The 23746-nt window shown below is 38.9% G+C and overlaps 4 protein-coding genes across 4 annotated transcripts; 1 reads left to right on the top strand and 3 right to left on the bottom strand.

The window, feature by feature from the left end:
• Positions 1-808: 808 nt before the first annotated feature.
• On the bottom strand, positions 809-7486 carry LOC137723376 (autophagy-related protein 18h-like). Its single transcript, XM_068462566.1, has 9 exons — positions 6901-7486; positions 5395-5847; positions 4632-5072; positions 4113-4358; positions 3231-4019; positions 2971-3146; positions 2527-2663; positions 1919-2434; positions 809-1189 (listed from the first exon to the last, which is right to left on the bottom strand). Exons 1-9 carry the CDS (start codon positions 7093-7095, stop codon positions 1185-1187), a joined length of 2958 nt encoding a protein of 985 aa, XP_068318667.1. The 5' UTR covers positions 7096-7486; the 3' UTR covers positions 809-1184.
• A 2770-nt stretch (positions 7487-10256) lies between these two features.
• Positions 10257-10769, bottom strand: LOC137722175 (peroxidase 9-like). The gene is made up of 2 exons (XM_068461141.1): positions 10756-10769; positions 10257-10566 (listed from the first exon to the last, which is right to left on the bottom strand). The coding sequence occupies exons 1-2, from the start codon at positions 10767-10769 to the stop codon at positions 10257-10259; spliced, it is 324 nt and encodes a 107-aa protein (XP_068317242.1).
• Positions 10770-13134: 2365 nt separating this feature from the next.
• Positions 13135-13893, top strand: LOC137722174 (secreted RxLR effector protein 161-like). The gene has a single exon (XM_068461140.1). It carries the CDS (start codon positions 13135-13137, stop codon positions 13891-13893), a length of 759 nt encoding a protein of 252 aa, XP_068317241.1.
• Positions 13894-14712: 819 nt separating this feature from the next.
• LOC137723029 (receptor-like cytosolic serine/threonine-protein kinase RBK2) lies at positions 14713-23574 on the bottom strand. Its single transcript, XM_068462183.1, has 9 exons — positions 23231-23574; positions 17747-17853; positions 17300-17668; positions 16917-17168; positions 16670-16827; positions 15779-15858; positions 15561-15696; positions 15316-15465; positions 14713-15143 (listed from the first exon to the last, which is right to left on the bottom strand). Exons 1-9 carry the CDS (start codon positions 23266-23268, stop codon positions 14973-14975), a joined length of 1461 nt encoding a protein of 486 aa, XP_068318284.1. The 5' UTR covers positions 23269-23574; the 3' UTR covers positions 14713-14972.
• Positions 23575-23746: the final 172 nt, after the last annotated feature.

The following is a 23746-nucleotide window of genomic DNA, read 5'->3' as shown; positions in this document are numbered from 1 at the left end:
CATCCTTTCTATTTCGAGTTTGAACTTTTTCTGTGTTTCTTAAATGTTAGTTCGTAAGAAGCTACTCGATCAATTATTTCTTTACTTTTCAGCCTCGTTTGGTGTGGAGGAGACTGGATCTGATTAGTTAACTCATTGTTTTCGAGATACGTTGAAAGAAGAAATAACAAGGATTAAAAGAAATAGGTTTCCATTCGTGTCTGATCTGCTTCTAATCCTCTCAAAATGAAAATAATTTGCCTTGATCTTCTACATACCTTAAATCTTATGAATGACTTCTTCCAATACAATCTTAGGCACTAAATGAGCTCTAAACCTATGAATTTAAATAACTTACTTGAAACGGGATGTCAATGTGATGATATTTTTTGCAAAGTCATTGTTGAAAGTTAAAACACATTACAATGCGTAATTGTCGTCGCAACGGCCTTGTTCCCAGTGTGGATAAGTTTTATCTCCTGATAAATTATAAGCACTAAAGAATGCAACCCAGGAGGCCATTGCCAATTAGGTACTTTCATTTAATCTAATGGATTTTTAAGATTACCAAATCCTAATATCAAAAGCGTTTTTTGTGAAAATAATCATGAAACCAATTCTTAATAAAAATCTCAGTGAATCCTGAAAAAACATATCTGGTGCTTCTTCCAAAAAACATTGCGTTTGGAATGCAAAATTAATTTCACCAAAAACACTTTCAGTGACTTTAAAAACACTTCTAAACGAGCCTTCCAACTCCTTGACCAAATAAAATGCAATTTGTATAGAAACTAATCATATAACTAATGCAATTTGTAAAAAATATATGTTCTCTTTAAATTCTCTTTATTCTTTTATTTTTCTTTTCCTTGAAGAATGAACAATGTTATACAACACATAAAAGAACCTGTCCACACATCATTTCTATTTATGAATGTCAATTGACAACATATACAATGAGAATTAGAAGGGAAGTACCAGGCATTTGCCCCAGCGGCACTACGACGGCGACGATCCAAAGATTACATCGCGTGCATCAATTGGTCAGTAGCGTTTCCAATGTCGAAAATAAACAACCTGAAACTTCATCAATTAAATTTCAATACTGGCATTTGGCCGAGCTTTGACCAATCGTTTTTACAATACTCGTGGAAAATAAGGAAAGTTCGGATTCCTTCAGTGCGATTCGGGCACCGGGAGGTACATCATCCTGCAACAGAAAGTGTGGAAACGTCAGTGGCTTACAGATCCAATTTTCCAACAGGTTCCATCGCCTTCCGTTGATTGTAAAGCTACTCACAATCAAATGTGTACAAATATAACACACGAACATGAAAGGCGATAAATTGTCATGCTAATGTTAATATGCAGAATCATCATCACATCCTAATGTGAATGGATATAGAACTGTCATTAGAAAAGCATCCGAAAATCTTCTTGCATACAAAATACCCAAACCTTACAACACAAGTTTGCGACGACTTCCCAAAAAAGCCCTTAAAATGCACTTCTAACAAAACAAGAGGAGAAAAAAGTTTGTATACCTCAAGGCAACGTGTTTGGCAAACTTTACTCGACTGATATGTGGACCCATTAGAATAGTCATGTAATATTACATGATTGCTCAACGTCTTTACAACATTTCCGTACAATCTGCCAGCTTCTATAGTCTAAGAAACCGTACTGTCTAAATTTTACTATGCCCAACTTAGTGTACCTAATATCCCACAAGAGGGGAATCTAGATGAGTGCAAAAGGTGTTAGAACATGCATGAGAAGTCAACAAAGTACTAGTGAAATCCAGTACAATACTATGTGATTGCTCCACATATGAAAATGCTACCAGCACTTGGAAGCATTCATTCGGTTGTAAACATTCCATAAATGAGACAATTTCTAATTAAAAGTGATCAAAGTGATTAATGTGTCACAATCTCACCTTCCTCGGAGAAGGCAAAAACACCACCAAGCATGTCATCACTATCACCATCTTCCTCGCATTTCTCCCTATCACAGGGGCTGTCTACATCAGTTACAACTTCAGTCGACTCACGAAAATTGCTCAGAGGTGATGCTTTACAATACCCCTCTTGGAAAAAAGGCTCAAAATCCGGTGATTCATGTACTGGTCCCTCATCCAGCATGTTCATACTACGATCATAACGGTTAGAACTTACATTGGAACCTTCACTGGCCCCACCACTATTCACCGACTGAACCCTTGTTGCAATTGTTCTATCAGCTGAAGGGGAGCCGCTTGTTAAAGTGGATAGACACTTTGAAAAATTACCATCCTCACCAACAGAAACACCTGAGGTAGGTTGTTTCAGGGATACTGAAGTAATATTTTTCTTTGTGGAGATATAGTTCAAGTGAGGTGATACCGAAAATGATCTCCCTCTTTTTTCGCCATTCTGTCCATTTCCAGGTTGGAGAATATATGGATGGGAATTACCTAATTCGTTAAAGAAAAAAGGTTGCATTAGAAAATCCTCTTCTACCCATAAAACAATAACAATATTACATCAGAACTACCAGGATTCTTACCAGCATCTGGGTTACCATTTTCAGCTGAGCCAATAGATGTCAAATTCTCACCAGAAATACCAGAATTTTCCTGAATCTTTTCTTTATCTTCATGAGAATCAGAAGATGAACTCGAGGATCCTCGTCCAATTAGATGCCTGCATAAGGCGCCCAACAAATTCAATTAATGGTGAAAACATTCAAAAGTGATTTTTGTGATACTTTTTAGTTATTATTTTAAAAAAGCATGCTCAAGAAACCTCTAGCCTCTCAGAAAAGGTCATCAAACCATATAGAACCACAAACACAAAGCACATAAGAAATGCAAAGATGCAGATTTTCAAGGAATCTTAACAACCTCCAGGAGCAAGAAAATAGATACAAGATGGATTCATACAAAATGCTACAAAACAATAAAGGCGCGAATTCATTTTCATTTTAACATGAATACAGCAGCAACATTACCTGCCATTCCAGTCAGACTGAAACCTATGAAAAGGATGAACAACAGGTAGCAAATCCTTCCGCCTCATTTCAACCTCTTGACCAGGAACCTTCTCTATTTCCATCTCTCCGGGGCTAAGATCTCTACCAAAATTCAGCTCACCAGCAGCACATGGACTCATTGTATAGAAATATATCTAAGACATAAATAAAAGGATCACAAACATGTTTGACAATGGTGATCAGCAAAAGAAATCTCACTGCCAAAATATAAAAGGTACCTTAGACTTTTGCCAGATTGGAATCCTTCCGGAATTGATCTGAACCTCAGCATTGGAGAGATACACATGAGATCGTTCAAGGGGTTTTGCCAACTCCTTATCCCCAACATCATTGTCATCACAGTCAGAACTATCAATTGTATCAATATCTTCTTGTTTCCCAAGTATAACCCCAGAAATGCATTCCTCTCTTTCAGGCCAATCATTTCTGCGGCAAACATCCAAGAAATGAAGAGATTCAACTTTCACTCGCAATTCTTCATCCTGTATCTGTACTGAAGAACCTGGCCCTGCTCTCGAAGCAGCGTTGCCTGGCTCTCCTCCCAACGAAGGCAGTAGTTTATACTGAATTACATGACCAGAAGCAGTATAAGCCAATAGGTGCTCCAACGCAGTGACCTTCGCATGGGAAGATTGCATGTCATGAGGTACAGAACTATGGAATACAGCGGCAACAGCCCCAGACCAAAAGGAAGCCTTTCCTGCTGCAGAAGATGCAGCATTACTAACAGTGTTGAGCCACCCACAGTTATTTTTTATTCTGCTAACTACAGAAAGGGTAGCTGCTGGAGGTGGAGAAAAGAGTTGCTGACTTCTTGTAAAATATGGAGTAAACCACCATGGTGCAGATGGAACCGGTGAAAGAGTAGGTCCGTCAACATGAGAATTCTGTATTTGAAGAACAGTTTCACCACCGAATGGAGACAAAGCAAAAATATGGCTAGTCCCCCTGGATGAAACAATTGTGATCCATTGACTGTATTGACTAAAACAAATGTCTTGGATCACCTGTATAATAAGCACAAGGAAAAAGAAGCCACATTAACATAAGGAACATAATAGTAATAGCCTAAGATGAAACAACAAAAGACCAAAACTTACAGCAGATGTTATGCCACGATGTAGTTTGTAAAGGTGCACATGAGAAGAAGTCCAGTCATAGCTTTGAGTGCCTGATCCATTACGTGAGCAGGATGGCATTATTCGAAAAATGTTTATATTGTTTCCATGTATTGAAGCAGTAACTAGAAGAGTCCCGCTTGGGTCAAAACACAGGGCAGAAATGGGACTAGTATGTGCCCTGAACTGTGATACAATGGCTCTGGAAACAAAGTCTTTTATAACAACCTGCAAAGGCCATTTCACTTAGTAAATACAGTTCAATCAAAACTGCTCAAGGTAATTAAAAACAACCACATCCCCTCTGCTATTTAGAATCAGGTTTTCTAAACTATTGACAATATTGAGCGCGACAGAAGATCCTTATTCTCATGCAATCGCTCAAACAGAATGTCTCAAAATGAAACATTACCAAATCTTTTCTCTTCTTGTAAGTATAATGAAACAATAATGATTCCAGAGTGAAATTAAAATATAACTTTCGCTAAAAATAATACTTACCATTCCAGCAATATCTGTTTCGGTTGACAGTGATGCAACCTTCCCAACTTTCCAGCTAGAATTTGATGACACAGGAGAGTTAGAACCATCCGGTACAAGATCTTGATAGTACTTGGACAAAGTTTTGTAACCCATGTCTCCAAGATTAAGTAACCCAGAAGCTAACTGTTTACTAGATTCCATTGCATATCGAGCCATCAGATTCCCACTACTTGGCGAAGTTGATGGACTTACACCAGGAGGAGTAAGACTTTGAGGACTGAGGCGGCCTGTGTTTGACATCAGAGGGTTGTTGGAAGCATAAGCCAACCACCTGGGACCAACAGCCATTGGACCATACCCAATATTGACCCCAACCAGTCCTTGAACTCCCAATTGGGGGACAGGATAAGTGAGGACACTGAATTTGTTCTCAAGAGTGACAGCATCAAAGCAGTATATCTGCCAGCAAAATTAGAAAACAAAAGGGACTCAAAGACAGGTTTAAATACTTCATTACCTATTTAGTGATAAGCATTGTATAACATTCATATTTTAAATGATGAAACTTCCCCAGTGAATGTTTGAAACCCGTAGCCTACAACCATCCAGCCTAACTCTTCTAATTTGTTACAGGAACATGGTGACTTCCACAAACAAGCACACACCCAGAAAACATCTATAGGATGATAAAGTAATTCAGCCTCTACAGTTTGGCTGGAAAAGCAATTCATTCCTAAATGCGTATAATAACATTGAATACATGGGATAAGTTAATGCTTACTTGTGATGCAAGACCCACAGCTACTACTTGAGGACTGCATCTAACCATATACACAGTTGAACGGAATCTTAGAACATGAACATAACTGCAAGACCTCAGCGAATAAAACCGAACAGCGGTTGGAGACAAAGCAGAGTTTCCTGTTTGAGGCTCAGAATGACCATTGACCAACCCATCTCTCCCTGTTTGCATCATACCTGAGCTCTTTTCATCACATGCAACAACCATGAGAATAGGATGTGAGGATCTGAATCCTTCTTGACCCTCACACTTTGCAGGCAGGGGCTGCATCTGTAAAAATGTAACTGGATCATCACGCCTTGATACAAGTTCACTGAAATTAGAGGCATCTTCAATATCAAGGACTTGAAAGCCATTGGAATAACCGAGTAGCAGAACATGTTTGAAGGAAGATGGACCAAGCTCTAGTTTGTCAAAGCAAGCCCACAACACCTGTTTGCCACAATAAGTTAAATCACAGTGATACATGTAATAATACACTGAGACACTAATGACTCTTCTAACTAATTCCGTGTCTCACAAATTTTTAACCACTCAGAGCTCACATTTATTTAAACATCTCAGGGCATGAAACACATACCATCAATATACAGAAATTTCCAGGTTTCGAAAACATTTTTTTTTTTTTTTTGTTATACTAGAATTAAATTCTCAGTTGATTGCGGAATTTGGAAATGAAAAAACCCCACAAATTTCTTACATGCATATGCTACTTCTGAAATGGTAATGGTCCACTGGACATCAATTGGATTCTTCTTTGAAGAACATCAAAACCTCATGGACAGGGTACTTGATAACGTTACACCATATCCCAATCCCATATCCTTCACACTAAGTATACAATTATCAATCTTATAACCTCATTAAATTTCGATGATTGCAATCATCCAAAGTTGACAGTATCAGTCCACATTCTTAAATTTCATATTAATACGCATCGTAAAATTGGTTATATTTCCACTTCTACATTAATTAATTAACCGGGACTTCATTTATTTTACTCCGCCTCAAACTACTAAACCAGTCCAAAGCATTACTTCTTACAAACACAGCCCTACTCAACAAAACATACATAAACTGAAGAAAGTTCTATTTTTTAAGCCAAACATCCACACTAGCCGAAAAATTCAAACTTCTCCTCACATTTCTCTTCTTTGTCCTGAAATTTTCTCATCAGCCAAACACAAAGCTCGAACTTTACATTTCACTCTCTGTCACTCATTTTCCTCGCTACGGACCAAAAATCTAATCACATTAACTCACAACCACAACAAAACAAAAATTCAAAACTCCAACTTTCTATTTCCTCTCTTTTTTCCCCCAAATTTAGTAAAATTTCGCTTTCGATCCCTCTCTTCTCCAATTTTCCATCCAAACACAATTATTCAAAAATCAATCGCTAATCCGATAATCCAATTCCAAAAGCTTCATAATCAAACATACGAAAATAAATAAATTTTCAAGTAAAAAAAAATTAAATTAAACCTGGTCTCGGCAATCGTGAGGGTCGGCGGTGATGGAGGCGGCGACGGAGGCGGCGCCCGACCTTACGCCGGAAGATGCAGTTTTAATGCAAGAAGAAATGAATTTGAGAGAATTCGGAAGGAAGCCATTGTTATTGGCGTGATGGTGATGATTACTCTGAACGACCTTGGTGCCGCCGTTTTGGTTCTTCTTCATAGTCAGGCAAAAAGTCCCCAGCGAATGCAACCGGCCACCGGAGAGTCACCGGAAGGAGTGGTCCCCACCGCCGACGGAAGTCGCCGCCTTCAGTCGATCAGCAATAGGAAATAAAAAATAAAAAATTAGACCGGTGCAGAAGCAAGGGTGGTGAACGGCGTCGTTTTCGGTGGTGCCGGTGCCGGTGGGTGCGGTGGTTTGGATTTTGACCTAGAAACGGAGACGATTTTCGTTTTGATTTTCTGTCTCTCTCTGTCTTTATATTTTTTTTATTTTTTTTTATTTGCTTTCGGAGTCAATTGCAGTGGAGGCTAATTTGGGCAATGTCAAATGTATCGCGGTGGGGTTTGGATAATCTTGTCGGCACCCCCTGCAAAGTATATTCGAAAAATGATTTACCAAACTTTACGATTTTGCCCTCGCCCGCTTTCTCATTCAAAACGCAAAAGGACGATGATAAGGTATAAATTGAGAGATTCTCGAGTATCGAACTATTTTTGTTACAATATCATGTGTTGTTACAATTATGTACTGCTTGCTTACGTGATAGTACGTGGAGCAGTAATATTATGTAATGGTGTAGTGGTCAAATTAAAGGGTTTTGATATTGTATTTAGTCTTTTTCTGATCATTATTGTATGATTCATCAGCACTAAGAATTGAATTCAGAACATGTCATGAAGAATATGAGTCTGAAATTCGTCTCAACTACTGAGCCGAGCCAGTACTCTACAAAGGTTGAGTAAATATGAATTATTAGCATCTCATATCTTTTACTTTGGTATTATATCGACTTATGTAAAATACTTTTGTGATTTGAACAAGTTGCTTTTGTATATTAGTTAGAATATGCTTTTGCAATTGAGAGAAACTTTGCACAAACGAAGCAATGTTTTAAGGAAGATGAGGGTATCTTTTTTTGCTCATTATAAACCAAAAAAATTCAAACATTACTTTGATTGGTGAATTAGATATAGTATGATTTTTGTCATATATCGAAAAGTAACCAATGTCCCTCTAACCTATACATTTTTATGCTTTAACATAAAATTTCAGTAAATTTACAAATTTACCTAGCAAACTAATTTACAATGTTCTAAACGAAGTTAGGCGCTTGTTGCACCCGAGGGGTGGGGGGTAGATGACTATAAACATATTATGAGTGTTCATGTATTTAACAAGTCTCTTACAATTTATTGAAAGAATAAATGCAAAGTGGAAGCAATCTATTTTTTGTCACAGTGATAGTCACGACCTAGATGAGTGTATGGGCCAATTTAAGCGGCCGACTAGAAAATAATCGTGGAGGCAACTGCCTAGGCATCATTTTCTTATTTTTTAAACACTTAGAAACTAGTCGTGATGATGACCATCCTTCTAACGCCTAGACAAATGTTTTAGAACAGTACTACTTCATATGGTTGGATAGCTTGCATATTATGGGGTCAAAATAGTCTTTTTGCATCCTATTTGAAAGGCCCACTGGGGGTCCAAACAGTATTTGATGGAAGTTGAGGACGCCAAGCGAGAATAGCGGGAAATGTGGGGGAGACCTATGAATTGTAGGCTTAACGTACGGCATTAAATAGTTTGAAAAATTGGAGGACATTGGCTACTTTACGACAACAAGGGACGATAATATCTTAAGCAAAGATGCCGAACAAACACGTTTGTTTGTTTCTTTATTTTTGAACAAGGCGAGTCCAAGATGACCACATCTTGTTTAAACAAGATGAGTCTCAAATGATGACATCCATAAGCACCGATATACCGTTACAGTGACGTAATTTTCTACGGCATTTCTAAATATAAATATTTTGTATTTTTTATCTGCTAAATTTTTATTTAAAAATACAAAAAACGATTAAAACTTTTAAAGTATAAGTATGGAATATTCCAGAGCACCCTAGAACTCTCGAAGAGAAAATCTAACGTTTGATTGACTTTTTATACTTGATCTACCTAAATTTGAAAATAAAAAGGCTATAACAAATAAGAAATTGTTTCTAGATTATATTGGGTCAGGCCCACTTATGGTAAGCCCATTTAGTTTTACACAATGTAAAAACTGAAGAACAAAAGGTGTCGTTTCCGTGTCCAGAAGGAGAGGAAATTCTTTTTACATGCAGTTCATACAAGTAGATCCTGGTTTTCATATTTTTGCGCCATCTGACACGAATTTGCATGGTAGTTATGCAGATTTGATCATTTCGGGGACATCAAAAAACACACTGATGATGCTGTTTTTCGACATAAACGATTTGCAGCATAACCCCCACTATATATTCTTTTCCATCAACTTGTTCGCATTGGAGCAGCAAACAGCTGACAAAAAGGCTGATTTCCAATCACCAAAACTTTGTTCATTTCAACTGCCATCTTTCATCGATCCACAAACGAGCTATATATCATGTAACCTTAACCTTTCTCTATCAACTCCAGATACAAAACCACATTACAGATCAATTTATATATATAACATTGAGCCTTACGCATTCATTTCATAAATATATAATATAGGTGTAGTATTTTTTTTGAAATTTTTTTAATAATTGGAACAAAATAATTTACGTATGAGTTAGAGGAATGTTATTTGATTCAAAATATATAATATAGGTGTTGTATTTTGTTTTAATTTTTTTTTAATAATTGGAACAAACTAATTTACCTACCAATTAATATGGATACAATTACTACAAAATATATTTTATTTCACTTTTTCTAGTACTTTTAATTTGGCAAAAATTCAAGAATTTGGGAAACGGACCATAAAGTATAAGCGGCATGGGTGTAAATAAATTGTATTAATAGGTCAATAGTGTTTTGGTTGCAGATTTTAAATTTGAGCTTATAGTGGATCTTTAAAGATAGATGAGTTTTATCTAGAAATATTGAGTTGTAAGTATCAAAATCTAAAGCATGAACACGAAGAAAGAAAAGTACAAATGATTAAGATATGTGTTTTACTTGGCGTTTATCTGGAACACCTTTGCAGCATTAAAGCCAAAAGTTAATCCTAAGAAATTTAAAAGGGCAATTAAGAAGGTTCTTAACTAGTTCATGTTTTATTTCCAGAAACAGTTAAAAAGCCAAAACCAAAAGGTATCTTATTTAGTTTAAAGTTTAAGCATACACATAAACTGAATTAGCTAGTAAATAACTTAATTAACGTGGCGGCAATTCTTCCGGACTTGTCCCTTTAATCCAGTGAGAGGATTAATGTTCCCCATCTTAACCATGGACTTGGCGAACTGCTGAAAGAATAAGCTCTCATTAGCTGCATAGGTTTTCACCAGCTCAGCTGCCTGCCTTCCATTCCCAGTCAGAAGCACTTGGTCTGAAGGGAGAAGTCCATGTCCCCCAAGTACAAGCTTGAAGTAGCTGTTGTCGAACCTTGTAGGGGAAACAAAGTCCAAGGGAGCAGGTGTGTTGTCGCCATCTCTTCTAGGGCAAACTGATTTCCGGGTCTGCCTGACGAACAAACATTTTGTGAACCCAATTGTATGCCCTCCTGCATTGATATTGTATATATAAAAAAAAATCCATAAAATATTCAACTTGAATTTGTGTCGCGTTTAGACGGTCGTGATTTGTGAAACAAGTTAGTTTTACCCTACTAACAATAGTGTCACATCCTAACTAAAAGCCAAAGTGTTTCACTTTCTCATAACCATCTTTCAATTTGCCCCTAAACTTTCAGTTCGCTTTGAGTCTCTTTAGTCTTGAATTTGTGCCTAATAATCGTCAAATTCATTAAATTTTCTATTCTTTTTGCCCATTTGAATGGACAAAAATAACCAACGTGAAATTTCTGAGTGTTGTGCTGAGAAATCCAACGTGAAATTTCTGACTCAGTTCGTCGATTCAGGTCTCAAATGGCTGGGTCAAGTGGTAGTGATCTTCGGGCTCCAATATTCAATGGTGACAACTATGAATTTTGGAAGATCCAAATGAGAACTATTTTCAAATCACATGGAATCTAGGATCTAGTTGAAAAGGTCTTGAAATCTCATAATCGAAAGGGAAGAAGGTCGATGCAGAAGGGTCATCGGAATTAGAGAAAGGATCTCTGAACGAAAAGCTAATGAAGGATGCTAAGGCACTGGGTATTATCCATGGAGCTGTCTCAGATGACATTTTCCCCAGAATCTTAAACGAGGAGACCTCAAAGGGTGCTTGGGATATCCTGCATCAGGAATTTCATGGCGATAAGCAAGTGAGATCCATCAAGTTGCAGGGTCTACGCCGTGATTTCGAGTACACAAGGATGAGGGATGATGAAACCTTGTCTGTGTATCTCACTCGTCTTCTCGAGTTGGTGAATCAGATGAAGAGTTATGGGGAAGAGTTATCCAGAAAGCGTTTGGTTCAGAAATTGCTCATAAGCTTGACCAAAGAATTTGACCCTGTTTGCTATGTGATTAAGCAAACTAAGGACATTGAAACTATTGAGGTGCAAGAGGTAATTGCTGCATTGAGAGGATTTGCACAGCGCCTTGATAGGCATGCTGAGAGTACCACTGAGAGAGCTTTCAGTAGTATGAGTGTAAATCCAAAGGGAACTCAGTCAAATCCCTCATTTGGTAACTCTAAGCCAAAGAAGAACTAGAAATCGAAGGGTAAGAAATGGGATCCTAAATCTCAGAACACTGTCAATCAAGGTGGCAAATATGACCAAGGAGGAAAACCAGATTAGGCTAAGGGAAAATGCAAACATTGTGATAAGTTACACTATGGTGAATGTTGGTTTAAAGGGAAGCCAAAATGTCATGGTTGCAATCGATTTGGTCACTTCATCAAGGACTTTGATCAACCAAACAAAGCTGAGCTTCTCAAGAACCTGATTCACTTGGTTCTCCAGTTTCAATATCTGAAACTTATGATCATACTCCACAGAAATGGAAGAGTTTGAGTGATGTATATGCTCAAGGCAACATGAGTATCATTGAACTTGAAGATTTCAGTGAGGTAGTCAAAGATAAAGCTTGGAAAAAGGCTATGATAGAAAAGATGTTGATTATTGAAAAGAATTCCACTTGGGAATTAGTTGACAGACCAAATAGGAAACCAGTTGTGGGAGTGAAGTGGATATATAAAACTAAGCTAAACCTTGATGGCTCCATTCAAAAGCACAAGACAAGGCTTGTAGCCAAAGGCTACACACAAAAACCAGGGATTGATTTCAATGAAACCTTTGCTCCAGTGGCAAGGTTAGATACTATTAGTGTCACATCCTGGCCCGGGACGGACCACTTCCCGGGCCCGTTTCACCACCGTAGCACGATATTGTCCGCTTTGAGCCCCGACCACGCCCTCACGGTTTTGTTTCTGGGAACTCACACGAGAACTTCTCGATGGGTCACCCATCCTAGGAGTGCTATCGTGCGCTACTCGCTTAACTTCGGAGTTCCCATGAAACCCAAAGCCAGTGAGCTCCCAAAAGGCCTCGTGTTAGGTAGGGATGAGGATATACATTTAAGGATCACTCCCCTGGGCGATGTGGGATGTCACAATTAGGACACTCATTGCTCTAGCTGCACAGAAAGGTTGGAAATTGTGGCAATTGGATGTTAAATTAGCCTTTTTGAATGGTGTTCTCGAGGAGGAGGTATATGTAGATCAACCTGATGGTTTTGTGATTAAAGGGGATGAAGACAAAGTGTATAGGTTAAGAAAAGCACTCTGTGGTCTAAAACAGGCACTAAGGGCTTGGTAGGGTGAAATTGACACATATTTGATTCACTGTGGTTTTAACAGAAGCTCAAGTGAAACAACCCTTTTATGTGAGAACCAAAGAAGGTGTTGGGACTCTAATTGTGTCAATCTATGTAGATGACATAGTGTATACAGATAGCAGTGATGAAATGATGTAAGAATTCAAGACTGAAATGATGAACAAGTATGAGATGTCAGATTTGGGTTTACTCCATCATTTTCTTGAGATAGGAGTTACTCAAATTGAAGGGAGTATATTCATACATCAAAAAAATATATGCTCTAACCTTCTTAGATAAATTTGGGCTCAAAGACTGCAAGCCAATGAGCACTCCATTGGTTGCAACTGATAAACTGAAAAGAGAATATGGAAGTGAACCTGTAGATGAGTGTGAGTACAGGAAAATTGTTGGGAGCCTTCTGTATTTAACAGTAATTAGGCCAGATATTATGTTCTCTGCTTGTTTACTTGCACGATTTATGCACAAACCTACCAAGAAACATTATAGAGCTGCTAAAAAAGTTCTAAGGTACATTCAAGGAACAATTGACTTTGGGATTGAATATGTGATTGGAAAATATGCCTTGTTGATTGGTTACTGTGATAGTGATTGGAGTGGATCTGATGAGGATTTGAAAAGCACCTCAGGGTATGCTTTTTCATTTGGGAGCGGAGCATTCTCATGGGCTTCAGTTAAGCAACACAGTGTAGCACTTTCAATTGCAGAAGCAGAGTATGTTAGTGCAGCTGAAGCAACCTCTCAGGCTATTTGGCTTAGGTTTGTGCTCGAGGACTTTGAAGAAGAGCAAGCTGCTGCAACTTCCCTATTCTGTGACAACACCTCAGCTATAGCCATGTCTAAGAATCCGGTGTTTCATCAAAAAACCAAGCACATTGGCATGAAGTTTCATTTCATTCGAGATGCAATTCAAGAAGGTGTGGTTAATTTGATTTACTACAAAGGTGAAGAACAGATTGCAGACATCTTTACCAAGGCTCTTCCCAAGGGCAGATTCAACTACTTGAGAATCTTACTTGGTGTGAAATCAGTTAGCAATTTAGAATGGAGTGTTGAAAAGTAAATTGCTTACTAATTTCTTGTTAGTAAATGATTTACTTATTCAATTTACCTTTGTCCTATTGTATAATTGTTTTGTTCTATTGTGATAACTTGGGCTCATATGCCAAGTGTAGGGTCTTAGATCAGTTTTCATGTTCAATGGCTCACATGCCTTGTAAGTGCCATGTGTCATAATCACAATGGCTAATGCATTTGAATGGCTATGATAACTGATGTAAGAAATGATCTATATGAATGAAAAGCATTGTTCTGCAACAGCGTGGTTGATGTAGGGATTATTCCATTTCTCACTCTAGTTTTTCATTTTCTCTCTGTATTCTCTTGCTCCCTTCGTAATCCAGGAGTTCATCAATGAAAGACTACTCAAATATCAACATAAGCTAAGCTTCATGTGAAGCACAAAGCAGTGTTACTGGAACAGACGCTTAAAGTGACACCTTTATTTGATTAACTCGTGTTATAGTGGTGTCTCGTGTGATTGTGGAGGTTGACATTTGTGGTTACGGAGTCTGCAGGCATTGAATTGGTTTGTAAGCCTTGTTAGCTCAATCTAAACGGTTATATATATAACTGTGCATTTTTTTAAACAGTTACTCATAGTTGTAACTATCAATTTTAAATGGACAGATAACTACTACAGTTATTCATACCCACGGATATTTTGCACAACTCTACCTGCGGCCGAAAACATAAACAGCGGGCCTCATTGTAAATTTCATACCTGGTGGTTTGGTTGAGGCGAAGAAACTTAATTGCACCTGGGTGCAACTAGGGTCGGGACAACCTGAATCCCTCCTACCCAATAGAAAAACCAATATCGTGTAGATTATAAAACCATTAATATATGTGATGATGTAAGATGATGTTTGTAGAAAAGAAAACACTACATATTGGTAGTCTTTCCCCTCACTCTCTCAGAGCCACAATTTCAGCTGGTTGTGCTTTCAAATACCATGGAAAATTGGAAATCCATCTACAACGACTCGATTTCCATGGGAATTGCAAGCACCCCAGAAACTGATAAGTCTACAAGAACTACTAGATTTAACATTGTTTAAATGTTCTATCTATCCACCTATTTCAAGAACTGAAAGCGACCTGCTTGTGTCGGTTGAGATCGCCCAGATACTTTGTTGAATTATACTCTTGTGCATCCGATAGTTCTTCAGAGTATGTTCTTTGCAGGAACCTCCTTTTCGATTCTTTTGCACATTTGGATACATAATCATCGCCTCTTAGCAGCACCACAACCTGCGCCAAACCAAAATGTGTCATCATCCCGCTATCCAACACCTCAAACATTTAAGTGAAACTAGGAGGCTGAAACTTCATGAAACAAGGTATGATGACCTCGCTCGATCAAGTCATCATGAATAGTTAACTCAGAAAAATAATGGGATATCTGTCTGGAATTTGTACTTACCTGACTCATGCGAGGACGTAGAATAGAAGACTGCTCGATGCATAAAGCTGCTGTCAAAACCATGTGATCCATCTCTTTGCGGTCATAGTTGTCACCAATATTAGGATCGACAAGCTCCTTGATCTCATTGTTATCAAGCAAAGGCTTTGCCTACAAAGAGTGAAAAAATTACATCTGCAGCTACGGACTTGCATATATCGACAACAATAGATGGTAATGTTCTAATTATGCAGAAGCAAACCTACCCAAAGTACAAGGCTTTTCTGAAGATCATCCAAAGCTGGACGCCCGGTTATAAGCTCCAAGAGTAAGACTCCGAAAGAATAAACATCAGTTTTTTCATCTACTATTCCATGCATGAAATACTCAGGAGCAAAATACCTGACATTCAAGGGTAAGAAATGAAGACATCGAAATATAAAGAATCTTATTTAACTGTAACAAAACAGTTTACCGTACATACCCAAATGTACCCTCAGATTTAGGGACATTGTGATGAGTCCATTGTTTGGGTAGCCACTTTGCAAGCCCGAAATCACATATCTAGCATAAATTGGCTATACCGATCAGTAAGTTGATTATAAAGAGAGAGATGAAAAGGACACATAGTTTAGGTCCAGTGAGGTCAGCGGTTAGCACATGAGAAGGCCAATACGATTCATATACAATGTTGTCAATTTCTCTTTGTCAATATGAAGAAGGCAAGAGGAAAAGATGTAAAACACAGTCCGTTTTAGCACAATAGAAACACCGGATTGAGCCTGAGTAAGTATGCTAAATGGCAAACAGAGCAAATAAGTATCGAGATTCATTAAAATTCTTTATGATTAAACATTTGAAAGCATATCCTTAAGCTTATGCGCTTATTTATCTCATGACCCTAAAGTTCACCCCTGGCCAGGCTTATCAAATATGCATTTAAACAATGCGAACTTCATTCTTAAATGCAGCGGCTAAAATGCGTAGTTTTCTATATTCGGAGAGATCTTATGTACTAAGAATTGTAGCTGTCGGCACATGCCTGCCATTTATGTTGCACGGGTATTGAACACAATATGATAAAATTGTTCCAGGACGCTATCTCCCCAGGATAAAAACAGACTGCAAATAGATAATTGTAACGTTTATGTGCATAAAAAGGTTGCATACAATCAACAAAGCTAGACAATGTAGTCAGTAACCAAAGACTGTTGGTGGCCTTATGTTTCAAGATACCACAAAGACCATCTAATTGTAACGTGTAGCCAAACTTGTTAGCATATTGTAACTTAACTCTACAAAATAAACCAGGAAATACGGAACTCTTTCAAGTTTCAATGTTCGAGCAATTTTTGGTGTGAAACTTGGAAAATACCTGTGGCACAAAATCTTCTGTGAGCAGAATATTATCAGCTTTAATGTCTCTATGAATGATTCGCCTCTGGCAACTCTCATGAAGATACAGCAGACCATCTGCTGTCCCCAAAGCAATTTTGTATCTTTTACTCCAATCAATTTCATTAGCCTTTGGACCTGGAATATGCAGATGACTTAAAAAGAAAGCGCATAAACGAATAAGCAGTTTGAAACTAAGAACTGGAATCCAGAAATCATGAACATACCGTGCAGGAGCGATCCTAAACTTCCAAGTGAAAATAATTCGAAAACGAGGTGCATTCCTCCTTCAACGCAACATCCAATCAACTTTGCAGTATTAGGATGATCAACATGAGCTATAGTGCCAAGTTCAGATAGAAAGCCTGCTGTTTTCTCATCTGCTGTTCCTTTCGTCAGCCGCTTGACTGCTACTAGCTGCCCACTTTTCAAGCGACCCTTGTAAACTTCTGAATAACCACCCTTTCCAATTGTGTTTTCTGCAAGAAACATCCCCACAGAGAAAATGTCATAATCAAAATGATATTAAAAAGGTTTGTGAATTCTGCGATTATGAGTCCACATATCGGAATTGGATAGTAGGTCTTAGTATCTGGCGGAAGTTACTGACCACCGTTAAAATCATCAGTCGCCTTTTGGAGCTCGGCAATGGTAAAGTTCACCAACGAAGACTTGAAGTTGGATATATTAGTCAATGCTGGATTCTCTCTTGCACACCCGATCCTTCTTCGTGATGATATCTTTGGCACACCAAGCGGAGGGAAGGAGACTAAGCGCTTAAGCGATCTCTTACCCCATTGTTTAAAGAATTTACGCCAGTGAGAAAGTGAACTTGAACTTGAACCTTGCACTGATGACTCAGTCGTGCTGTTTTCAGAAGAACTAGTCTCGGGTTCAAAGCCTCTCATGCAAGCTTCTAAAACTCCTCTAGGAGTTTGGACATCGTCCTTCTCTTTTTCCATGTCGATATACCTCAAATCTACAAAGAAGAAACCCGAGCATTACGACATAGGAATCGGAACACGAAAACAGATAAGCAAACCAAAAAGGAAGTTACCTTGGGCAGAAGCAGAAGTAAGTAGTGCTTTCTGTTTTCTCTGTTTCACCTCAGAAATCTCATCTGGGACCTTCAGTGATAATTTTTTGGGTTCATTTCCAGCTCCCCTGGATAGAAATTAATAAAAATGTTGGCGCAAAATATAAAAATCACAACAAATGAAGGACTAAAAGGGCGAAGAAATCCCCTTACGGATTATATTTCACAATTTCAGAAACAAGGTACAAAATCCATATATATCTTTTAACTTTTCTGCTAAGGTAATAAAAATTTACCAACTTCCTCAAATGCCAAAAAGGTAAAAACTTTAGACCATTTACTGTCATTGCTTGCACAGACATTAAAAACCCACACCCAATTTTCTCAAACTCAAACAAACACAGACAACAATAACCAGGCCTTAAGTGGGGTCGCTGGATGAATTCTAGAACGTCATTCCACTCAGTTTTGCGGTAAGTCTTCCGTTAGCTAAACAAACACAGAAAAAAGCAGAAAATTTCCAGATGTATACACACACATATACATACAAATATGCAAATATAGCATTGAAAACCCAAAAACCCCACCACAACAATCAACAGAAAAGCTCAGAAAAAAGTTCTAAAAAAAACTCAGATGCTGAAAAGACCAAACTTTTTTCAGATTGGCATACGAAATCCACAAAACCCAGAAGTTCACCTCAATATAAAGCATTAAAATGTTAAACCTAAGTATATGCTGAAAAGGATCTCTGCGAACTGGAAGGATTGTCTTATTAAACCACAAACAAGAAACTGGCTATAAATAAGCCTTACAAACAACTGGAACGGAAAAACTGCAGCCCACGTTAAACATAATCCTAAACGTGGTAAATGACTAAGTCTCTAAGTAAACAACTACAACTGATTCCTAAAAACTAGGATTTATTGAACCATGCAGTTAACCTGCTTACAAAAGATAACCCTATGTTTACGTAGTGGATAAAACCACTACGTCCACAAACCTTAATATTCTATCATCCTCCCTTAAACTAATTGCAATGCAATCAGTTTACACCTGGTTCCAAACGCATCCCCATAAGCCCACGCATCTTCAGAAAGGCATCAGTCTTTAAAGGCTTAGTGAATATATCTGCTATTTGCTCCTGAGTGATGCAATGGACCAGCTGCACAGTTTCATCTTTAGTCAATTCACGAAGAAAATGGAAGCGCACATCTATGTGTTTGCTTCGACCGTGCATGACAGGATTCCTAGAGAGCTTTATTGCTGAGCTATTGTCACAATAAATTGTTGTAGGACCTCGCTGGACTTGACATAGTTCTTGCATTATCCTTCTCAACCAGATTGCTTGACACGCACATGAAGCTGCTGCTATAAACTCAGCTTCAGTTGTTGATAATGTAACTATAGGTTGCTTCTTCGAAGCCCAACACACAGCTCCTGCACTCAACATAAACAGATACCCCGATGTGCTCTTTCTGTCATCTAAGTCGCCTGCATAATCACTATCTGTAAAACCTCTGAGCTCAGCATGTCCTCCCTTGCTGTATTGAATCCCGAGACCAATCATGCCTTTCAAATACCTCAGAACCCTTTTTGCTGCTGCCAAATGCATTTCTGTTGGACACTCCATAAATCTGCTAAGTAAACTTACCACAAACATAGTGTCAGGCCGAGTGGCTGTAAGATACATGAGACTCCCCACGATTTGTTTGTAGACAGTGCTGTTGACCTTTTCACCCGTGTCATCCTTTGTCAACTTGGTACCTGGAACAATAGGATTCTGTACTGAGTTGCAATTCTCCATATTGAACCTTTTCAACACATCCTGTGCATACTTCTTTTGACATATAAATAATCCTTCTTCCTGCTGCAAAACTTCGATTCCAAGAAAGTATCTCATCTTGCCAAGATCAGTCATTTCAAACTCATTCATCATTGACTGCTTAAACTCAGTGAACATGTATTCATCATTGCCAGTATAAATGAGATCGTCAACATATAGACAAACAACAAGAATTTTACCTCCATCGCCAGTTTTGATAAACAAGGTGTGCTCATATGGACATTTCACAAACCCTTCCTTCAAAAAATAAACTTCTATACGACTATACCAAGCACGAGGGGCTTGTTTAAGTCCATATAAAGCTTTTCTTAGTTTGTAAACTTTATGCTCTTTATCCTTCAGTACATACCCAGGTGGTTGTTCTACAAATACTTCTTCATTAACCTCCCCATGTAGAAAAGCACTTTTCACGTCCAATTGATGAATTGTCCAGTCCTTTTGCGCAGCAAGTGCAATCACAATTCGAACAGTTTCTAACCTGGCCACAGGAGCGAATACTTCAGCATAGTCGATCCCATATTCCTGAGCATACCCCTTAGCCACCAGCCGAGCTTTGTACTTATCCACCTCTCCATTCTCATTAAGCTTCGTTTTGTAAACCCATTTGACTCCAATCTTCTTTCCCCCTTTAGGTAAATCCGTTAATTCCCAGGTGTTATTCCTTTCAATGGCTGCAATTTCTACATCCATAGCTTTCCTCCATTTAGAACTTGTCACAGCTTCATTGTAGTGAAGCGGATCACTGTCAGCTAAAAATGCCAGATGCACCATGTCCTCTTCTTCAGATAATCCTTCTCCTGTTACGTAATCTCTCATCCATATTGGCGGAGCCCTAGTTCTGCCTTCCTCTGGACTGGATGCATTTACTTCCGAGACTTGATCCGAGTCACTGTTGCTGCCTGTGTTATTGTCATTCTCACCAGAAACATTGCCATCTTCTCCCTGATTATCAACATCATTATCTTCAGTTGGTTCATCTTCATCGTCATCCCACTCCAACACTGCTAAGACAGCTTCAGGATAATGTTCCTCCCAATCCCAGCTATTGTTCTCATCAAAACGAACATCACGACTAATTATGATTTTCTGCGAGACTGGATCAAAAAGTCGATAAGCCTTCGTCCCTTCGCTGACTCCAAGCAGCACGCACTTCAGACTTTTGTCATCCAGCTTAGTCCTCTTATTATCTGGAACATGTGCATATGAAATACATCCAAAGATCCTGAAGTAACTTACTGATGGTATCGTCCCACTCCATGCCTCCTCGGGAGTTTTATTTTTGACTGCAAACGTGGGACTTCTGTTGAGCACATGCACGGTCCAGTTTGCTGCTTCTGGCCAAAAGGTCTTTGGCATCTTCTTCTCGATCAATAGACTTCGAACCATGTTCATGATGGTCCTATTCTTGCGTTCAGCCACTCCATTCTGCTGTGGGGTGTAGGCTGCTGTGAGTTGACGTTGAATCCCATTCTCAACACAGAATTCAGCAAACTCATGAGATGTGAATTCCCCTCCACGATCCGTGCGTAGACTTTTGATACTTGCACCTGTTTCTTTCTCCACAAGGCTTTTGAATGCTTTAAAGGTTTTAAAAGCTTCTGACTTCTCAATTAGAAAATAGATCCAAGTCTTACGACTAAAATCATCAATGAATGTGAGTAGATACCTCTTCTTGCTGTTAGATGTAGGTTGTATCGGGCCACATATGTCTGCATGGATAAGTTCTAAGATTTGATCAGCCCTCCACGTACTGTGCTTTGGAAAAGGATCTCTTGATTGCTTGCCTATCAGACAATTCTCACACACTCTTGAGGAGTCCCTTATTTCTGGTAGTCCGCTCACCATTTGCTTCTGTTGTAGCGTCTTTAATCCGCCAAGACTCAAGTGCCCATATCGACAGTGCCACAACTGAACTAGATCATCTGTAATGGCTGTAAAACATGCCTGTTCATTGAATTGATGCTGAGCAACAAGAATGAACATGCGATTTGCAGCCATGACCGTTTCTATGATCAGTCCTCGTTCAGGATGGTAGATCTTGCACCTCCCTTGTTTAATGAGAATAGCAAGACCTCTCTCCTGAAGCTGACCAATACTCAGGAGATTGTTTTTTAAGGCAGGTACGTAAAACACTCCCGTGATCACCTGAATTATTCCATGCACTTGAAGTCGAATGTTCCCTTTCCCCATCACAGCCATGCTAGTATTGTTTCCCAGTTTCACCGTTTCTCTGAAACTTCCATCAAAGTCCAAGAACAATGCTCTCTTTCCACACATATGGTTACTGCAACCAGAATCCAGAAACCAGATGTCCTCTTTGATCTCCTGAGTATCCACGTATGCCATGAGCAACATCTCTTCACTTGCTTCTGCATAGTTGACTTTTCCTTCCTTATCTCTCTTGGGGCATTCATACTGAAAATGCCCTAGCTCATGACAGTTATAGCATTCAATTGTTGACTTGTCAAACATCTGTCTGCCCCTTCCTCTACCTCTTCCACGATAGCTTCCGCGTCCACGGCCTCTTCCACCATAGTTCTCTTCGTGAACCACCTTTAGAGCTTGTTCTTCCACGACATGTCCAATCATCCGCTGCTCATGAACCAACAAACTACTTTGCAGTTCGTCAATTGAAAGAATGTCCAAGTCTTTGGATTCCTCAATTGAACAAACCACATAGTCATACTTAGGAGTCATCGATCTCAAAATCTTCTCAATAACTTCTACATCTGTCAGTTTGTCACCATTGATCCTTCTTTTGTTGGCTATGGTTAACGTTCGACCAAAGAATTCGTTCACAGTCTCTCCCGTCTTCATGTGTAGCATCTCAAACTCCTTTCGAAGAGCCTGCAACTGTGCTCGTTTGACTCGAGCAGTTCCTTGATACTTCTGCTTCAACGAATCCCAAATCTCTTTAGCCGTGTCCTTGTTCAGGATTGTTTCCAAAACAGCTCGGTCGATTGCTTGAAACAGATAGTTCTTAGCCTTTAAATCTTTCAACTTGTGCTCCTCGAACACTTTTCGTTGCCCTTCTGAGAGTGAACCTCCTTCTGCTACTGCAGGAATTCCATGCTCCACAAGACTCCAATATTCCTTTGAACGTAGGAAATTTTCCATAAGCATTGCCCAATGATCGTAATGCCCTTCCAGCTTTGGGATGGATGCTTGCACAAAACCACTTCCTTCTCCTGCCATGTTCACGTACTTCTACACTCAAAAGATTACGATCTCTCAAGCTTCGATCAAGAGCCCCAGGGTGGGGCTCTGATACCAAATGTTAAACCTAAGTATATGCTGAAAAGGATCTCTGCGAACTGGAAGGATTGTCTTATTAAACCACAAACAAGAAACTGGCTATAAATAAGCCTTACAAACAACTGGAACGGAAAAACTGCAGCCCACGTTAAACATAATCCTAAACGTGGTAAATGACTAAGTCTCTAAGTAAACAACTACAACTGATTCCTAAAAACTAGGATTTATTGAACCATGCAGTTAACCTGCTTACAAAAGATAACCCTATGTTTACGTAGTGGATAAAACCACTACGTCCACAAACCTTAATATTCTATCATAAAAAACGTATGCTTTAAATACATAAAAATAAAAATAAAGAAAAAAACCGAAATGAGAGAACAGGAAGGAGAAAGGAGGCATACCATGAAGAATAAGGTCCTTTCACTTCACCATTCGCCATCAACACTCTCCCACCAGATGCACAGAGACTGCTGTGCTGCTTTCTTCAACAAAGGAGGCCCTGCAAATTTATAAACCAAAATTTCTGATATTTTAAGCCACAAGGATCTGATTGTTATTATCTTTATTGATAGAGAAAGGAATCTAGAAGCTAAACATTTGAACAGAGTCTCGTCCCCTTCTCTCTCTCTCTCTCTCTCTCTCTCTCTCCTGTTTGACACACTATGGTTTTCGGTTTCAATGTGTTTTTTGCATCAGTCCGAAAGAGTCGCTGCTGGGTCGAACTGGGTTACTGACAAGTGTTCAGATTTGGACAGCGACTTCTGCTCACAACCTTGAATGAAAGTGAGAGAGAGAGAGAGAGAGAGAGAGAGAGAGGGTGGCCGTTGGTCGTGGGTGTAAATAAAACATTTTTTGGATTTTTGCGCAAAGTTTTTTAGTATGGAGGCTATGGTTTTTGAGATATCTCCACTATTGCA

The sequence above is a fragment of the Pyrus communis genome, chromosome 17 (genome assembly GCF_963583255.1).
Source record: "Pyrus communis chromosome 17, drPyrComm1.1, whole genome shotgun sequence".
NCBI lineage: Eukaryota > Viridiplantae > Streptophyta > Magnoliopsida > Rosales > Rosaceae > Pyrus > Pyrus communis.
The sequence above is the reverse complement of the archived record's forward strand: the minus strand, read 5'-3'. Positions and strand labels throughout refer to the sequence as shown.

What these genes read in the sequence shown, in the direction of transcription:
- LOC137723376 (XM_068462566.1), bottom strand. Translation starts at nt 7,095, where the DNA reads ATGAAGAAGAACCAAAACGGCGGCACCAAGGTCGTTCAGAGTAATCAT. An exon ending in CAATCTGGCAAAAGTCTAAG is followed by an intron (nt 3,147 to 3,230) that starts GTACCTTTTATA and finishes TTTATGTCTTAG; the next exon opens with ATATATTTCTATACAATGAG. An exon ending in AAATGGTAACCCAGATGCTG is followed by an intron (nt 2,435 to 2,526) that starts GTAAGAATCCTG and finishes TTAACGAATTAG; the next exon opens with GTAATTCCCATCCATATATT.
- LOC137722174 (XM_068461140.1), top strand. Translation starts at nt 13,135, where the DNA reads ATGAGCACTCCATTGGTTGCAACTGATAAACTGAAAAGAGAATATGGA.
- LOC137723029 (XM_068462183.1), bottom strand. Translation starts at nt 23,268, where the DNA reads ATGGCGAATGGTGAAGTGAAAGGACCTTATTCTTCATG. An exon ending in AAAGGACCTTATTCTTCATG is followed by an intron (nt 17,854 to 23,230) that starts GTATGCCTCCTT and finishes ATTTCTATCCAG; the next exon opens with GGGAGCTGGAAATGAACCCA. An exon ending in TTTAGGATCGCTCCTGCACG is followed by an intron (nt 16,828 to 16,916) that starts GTATGTTCATGA and finishes TGCATATTCCAG; the next exon opens with GTCCAAAGGCTAATGAAATT.